The sequence below is a fragment of the Oreochromis aureus genome, linkage group 12 (assembly GCF_013358895.1).
Source record: "Oreochromis aureus strain Israel breed Guangdong linkage group 12, ZZ_aureus, whole genome shotgun sequence".
NCBI lineage: Eukaryota > Metazoa > Chordata > Actinopteri > Cichliformes > Cichlidae > Oreochromis > Oreochromis aureus.
The window spans coordinates 11314054-11319853 of record NC_052953.1 but is presented as its reverse complement, the minus strand read 5'-3'; the positions used below and the strand labels follow the sequence as shown (position 1 = coordinate 11319853).

The 5800-nt window shown below is 35.9% G+C and overlaps 1 protein-coding gene across 1 annotated transcript; it reads right to left on the bottom strand.

Moving 5' to 3' along the window:
* Nucleotides 1-985: 985 nt before the first annotated feature.
* Nucleotides 986-4320, bottom strand: LOC120443047 (chymase-like). Its single transcript, XM_039620688.1, has 4 exons — nucleotides 4250-4320; nucleotides 3235-3376; nucleotides 2278-2416; nucleotides 986-2110 (listed from the first exon to the last, which is right to left on the bottom strand). The coding sequence occupies exons 1-4, from the start codon at nucleotides 4311-4313 to the stop codon at nucleotides 1988-1990; spliced, it is 468 nt and encodes a 155-aa protein (XP_039476622.1). The 5' UTR covers nucleotides 4314-4320; the 3' UTR covers nucleotides 986-1987.
* Nucleotides 4321-5800: the final 1480 nt, after the last annotated feature.

Sequence of the window (5800 nt, the reverse complement as noted above, 5' to 3'; positions counted from 1 at the left end):
CCATGGTCTGAAAGCGGGCGAAGAAGATATTCAGCTCCTCTGCCAGCTCCAGGTCACCGTCCACAGCTCCGAGATTGATCTTATAATTGGTTAGGTGCTGGATGCCTTGCCACACCTGCCGGCTGGTGTTACTCTCCAGATGGTCCTCAATCCTCCTCCTATAGTCCCCCTTCGCCTCTCTGATGCATCTCTTCAGGTTGGATCGGGCTGCGGTGTACTGATCCCTGTTGCCAGACCTGAATGCAATGTTCCTCTCTTTCAGCAGCTACCTGACCTCCCGGGTCATCCAGGGCTTTTGGTTGGGATAAGCCTGGATACATTTGACTGCTGTAACAGTGTCTATGCAGTGTTTTATATAGCAGAGAACACTGTCTGTGAACATTTCCAAGTCCTGATGTTCAAAGATATCCCAGTTAGTCCTGTCAAAACAGTCTTGCAGCTGCTGAGAGGCACCCTCTGGCCATATGGTAATATTCTTTGTGATGGTAGGAGCAGTTTTCTTGAGGGGGGCATATGCAGGGATTAGAAACAGTGACAAGTGGTCAGACTGACCCAGATGTGGGTCAAGAAGGGGTAAAGAAGCTGAAATTTGCACTGAAAAGAGGTGAAAAGAAATTTTGCCATGAGCAGGATTTTAACCCGGCCCTCCTGGTCACAAGGCAGCTAGTCATCTCACTGAGCCAAACTCATTCTCACAAGAGAAGAAATGGAGAGACTGACAATTATGCTGAAATGAGCAGAAGCTTCTGAGAATAATGCTGATACGAGGTGAAATGGTTGAAAATTCTGCTGAAAAGAGGTGAATCAGCAGAAGTTCTGCTGAAAAGTGGTTAAGAAGCAGAACGTTGCACTGAAAAGAGGTGAATCAGCAGAATTTCTACTGTAAAGAGGTTTTTGGTGAAAACAGCTGAAAGAGCTGGAATTTGTGCTGAAAAGGGGTGAAGCAGCTGAAATCTGTGTTAAAAAGAGTTAAAAAGTTCAACTGAGTACTGAAAATATTGTTGCCACAAGCGGGATTTGAACCCGGGCCTCCCAGTCTGAGAACGGCTGCTCATCTCACTGAGCTAAAACACAGCTAAGCCCGGCGAGCAAAATCAGTGACCCCACTGATAATGTGGAATGGGCAAAAAATATTGCAAAAAAAATTCAATATCCTAAAAAGTATAGAAGTTATGAGCACCAAAAGTCATAACTGGCATAAGCAGAAATAGCAGAATTTTTTTAAAGTTTGAATGGCGAAAATCTAAGCATAAATGACAATGCTTGTTTGCCTTGTGAAAATACAATTACAAAAATGTTTCTTTAAAAGAAATTAAAAGTTAAAAGTTATTAAAAGTTATTAAATTTGAATACTAAAAATAAAAGACTAAACTATTAGTTTTGGGGCACAAACATTTTTAAAGATTTAGGAGTTAGTGTAAAAAGACAATTTTGAAAGAATTGCAGTACAAACAACGAAAGAGAGAAAGAAAGAAATCTTTTTTATTCATGCTGTTAGTTTTATTAGAAAGTAGAAAATGTAAAAGGTATATAAAAATGTTGCTGGGGGTTTTCATAAACAAATTTTTTATGTCAATTTTCTAGTTAACAGTAGTAAGTATTATCTTTTCACAAGTAAGACAATAAAAGATGGGTAAAGGTGATTTTCCACTGCAAGAAGAAATTATTTTAGGAACTGTTCTTGTAGAAATTCTTTCAGAAATAGCCACATTTATGTAGACTCTACAGCAACAGCAACCAAAATGCAATTCTGGAAAATGAAATAATCCACAAACCTTTACAATGACTGTCCTAGAGAAAGGCTACAAAGAGGATCTGGTTTTATGTTTCTGCAGTGGATAGTACTAACCATGAGATGGCTGATATCATATATGTGTAGTCTCTATGGTGAAAGCAGTGGCAGATTAAGCATAAAAGCATCAAAGATTTTTGTCTTGCTTAGCTCATATGTATTGATGCCTGTGGATTCATGGCATTTCATATGACTTCATTGTTTTTTTGATCCAGCTGAGTTGTTTGTTTGAGATGAATGCGTAGAGTCCCGGTACGTTCTCTTTACTCTCACACTTCCTTCCAAAAGAAGTAGCTCCAACCAGCTCCCCATTCCCCACTTCAAGGGACAAAAGATAAATAAATAACAATAAAAAAGATACAACATGTTTCTTTGAAACCAAATATTTAAATTATCTGAAAATAAAATCTAATAAAGTATTTTTATTCTGGGTTTCAGGGTAACTTTTGCTTCACTTGGTATTGATCAGTGAATTATCAACTTACCTTGAGCAACACGAGGTCATTGACCTTGGTTACTCTGTCATAGCCAGGATGAGGAAATTGTTTCTCAACCACTCTGACCTGCCAAGAATCAACTTCCACTTTCCTGAGGGAGTGCGCTCCCAGTATCACTAGAATCATACTGTAAACAAAAACAGTTCATGTATATAAAATGGTAATAGGTCAGAAGTGTGTAAAACAATCATAAAATAATAATAGTTCCCTCATTATATATGGAAAATTCCACCCGTGCTGTTATTGAGCCTTAAATGAATTTCAAGATATTTTCCCACAGCTGAATGAAAATTTCAACATTATAAAAATGTTTTAGATGATAAAATCCATCTCATATTTCATGTGTATGTAGCTGTGATGTCTGTTATTCTGAAACTGAGTGCAATTTTGGCTCTCGGACAATGACTAGTGCAAACAAAATACTCTGTGAAGACACAACATACAATAAAATGGACAAAGTATAAATAAAAAATGAACCGTAACTTATTTCCCAGTGCTGTAAATGTTGTATATTCATCCTCTCCATTTATTAGGCAGTTTTAGATTAATAATTATAATAAAGCGTTTTATATAATGGTTGAAAAGATTCTGAACAAAATAAACTGACACATTTTAGTGTCTACTTTGTTGTTCCAGTTCTGAAGCAAATGTTACATTAAAATACCTTTAAACAGAATTTGTATGTTTGTTATTTAAAAGGCACCTTTTATACATATTTATGAATATTTTAAAGGCTGGATTAGAACTGTTTTTTGTCATTTCTTGGAGTGTAATCAACTTCTGTTTTCATTAATCTGCCAAGCTGTCAGATCAAGTCATGTCTTATAGACCTTTTCCTTGTGACCTCTTGTTAGATCTCTTTATTTATTATCTTTCACACAGTCAATTAAACATAAATATTGCAATATTTTGATTTGAAAGTTTAAGAAAAGTAAGTGTTATTACTCATTGCAGTGGGCGGCTGTCAGGACCCATTGTGGATGGATTAATGTCCCGCCACACAAAGATTCTACACCTACAAAACAGGCCATGAAAGGCAGCGAGTGTGGCTTGACTTCTGTCCCCCCAATAATCTCAGAACCATGACCTAAAGCAAAAAGAAAATATCCAGTCACATAACAAAATCAGCAGATGATACAGTCAAAAACAGATGAGTGAAACAAACACCCTTCACCAACTGCTTTTGTAATGCTGAAACATGTAAATAATGTGACTATGCATTCTACTTGTTTAAATGAATGAGAAAATTGTCTACAAGTAAATTAAAGTATAATAGAAAAATATGAATCACCTGGCTGGATGATCATGAGGAGCATGCATGAAACAAAAACACTGAAATAACTCTGGCAGAACATTTTGCCTTTTGTCTCTCATAGATGTTGAATGCACTGAAACTCTGATGCTCAGCTTTATATAGAGAGCTGAAAGGATGTGGTCTGACAACTGAAATGAACAAGTCAGCAAAATGGGCTCCTAAATGCTTCTAAGGTTGTTATCAAATATTAACAACCTTACACCATTTACCATCACCACCACCACCAACAACAATAACAACAGCAACACACACACATATACTTACACACTTTTTGATCATGAGAAATTTGACTCGGTGTATTTCTCATGGATGAATACTTCATTGTACTTGTATGACTGTTAAACTAAACTTAGATTATTGTAATTTTCATTCTGTGCTTTAAAGACTTCTGTGTTTCATGAAATATTGTCATTCAAATTCATGGGACAATTGAGAGGAATGTGTAATCAACATCTGAGTGAAACGAACTGCTTTATAATACATATGTAGTGTGTTTTACATGTCATATGGTGTATGATATGTAATACAGCAATATATGTATCACACATTACTGATGTATTATATTTTAATCGATTCCAAGATGGACAAAATGTTTTATTTTAAAATTAAAAGTAAAAGTAAAATAAAATAGAAGACATTACTTACCTGACTGGATGATGAAGAGAAACATGCATGAGAAGAAAACACTGAAATTCCTCAAGCAGGACATTTCTTTGAAATTGTTTGATCAGATGTTGAATGTTGAAACTGTGATGTTCCGCTTTATATGTTGAACTACAAGGATGTGGTATGACCACAGAATTAATGAATCAGCAAAATTAACATATGCACACAAATGGTTAATAATATGTGGTCAAGTATAAACACACACACACACAGAGTTTTGGGAAGGTTACTTTTAAAATGTATTTTTGTGTTTCTGTCATGTAGAGATTGTGCTTAACTGTATGAAGCTTTGTAGACATTATGAAACAGATGATACGTAAAAGCGAATTTTGCCAAGATACTTTTTTAAATTATCTTTTTTTCTTTAAAAAAAATCTACTACATCAGGTGTAACTTTTTATAATAATAATAATAATAATAATACATTTTATTTGAAAGCGCCTTTCAAAACACTCAAGGTCACTGTACACAGTAGAATAAAAAGCAACATGAAAGCAAGCAGTTTACACAATCATAAAAGCATAAGACATAAATTTAAAATAGCCGAGTGGAGAGGTTATGTGGGATAAGCTATTTTGAACAAGTGAGTTTTGAGTTAAGATAAGATAAGATAAGATAAGATAACCTTTATTAGTCCCACATGTGGGAAATTTGTTTTGTCACAGCAGGAAGTGGACAGTGCAAAAGTTATGAAGCAAAAATTAGAATAAAATAAAATAAGAATAAATACAGTACACAACTGTACAGAATAGAATAAAATAAAATACTATATACAGTAGAATAAAATAGAATAAAATATACAATAAGATAAAAATAGAATACAAATGCTATATACAGCTGAGTAAAAAGTACAACGATGCCAGGAAGATTATTGCACTTAGTGTTATTGCACATGTGTGGATGTGTGTGTTTGATCAGTTAAAGTCTTTGTTGTGGAGTCTGACAGCAGTGGGGAGGAAAGACCTGCGAAATCTCTCCGTCCCACACCGTGGGTGCCGCAGTCTCCCACTGAAGGAGCTGCTCAGTGCTGTCACAGTCTCATGCATGGGGTGGGAGATGTTGTCCAACAGGGATGACAGCTTAGCCGCCATTCTCCTGTCACTCACCACCTCCACTGGGTCCAGAGGGCATCCTAGAACAGAGCTGGCCCTTCGGATCAGCCTGTTCAGTCTCTTCCTGTCCCCAGCAGAGATGCTGCCGCCCCAGCAGACCACACCGTAAAAGATGGCTGAGGCCACCACAGAGACTTGGGACTCAAAGAGAGAGAAGGAAGAGATATTTCTTAAATCAGGAATTCCAGAGTCGTGGAGCAGAGCAGCTGAAAGTATGGGCAGAAATCTGTGCCATCAGAAACTGAATTTGAATAAGTTAAATTTGAATTTGAATTGCTCAGATTGAATCTGAATTGTAACTTGAATAAATGCTCTTAAAAACTGAATATGAATTAGCCTAATTTGAAATTCAATTTATTGGTATGAAAATGATCATCACTAAATTGAAATTGAATTTTATTTTTGAAAATGAATTCAT

Coding starts and splice junctions, on each gene's coding strand:
- LOC120443047 (XM_039620688.1), bottom strand. CDS start 4,313: ATGTCCTGCTTGAGGAATTTCAGTGTTTTCTTCTCATGCATGTTTCTC. Junction 2,417..3,234: donor ACAGCCGCCCACTGCAATGA/GTAATAACACTT, acceptor TTTTGTTTACAG/TATGATTCTAGTGATACTGG. Junction 2,111..2,277: donor ATGACCTCGTGTTGCTCAAG/GTAAGTTGATAA, acceptor TGTCCCTTGAAG/TGGGGAATGGGGAGCTGGTT.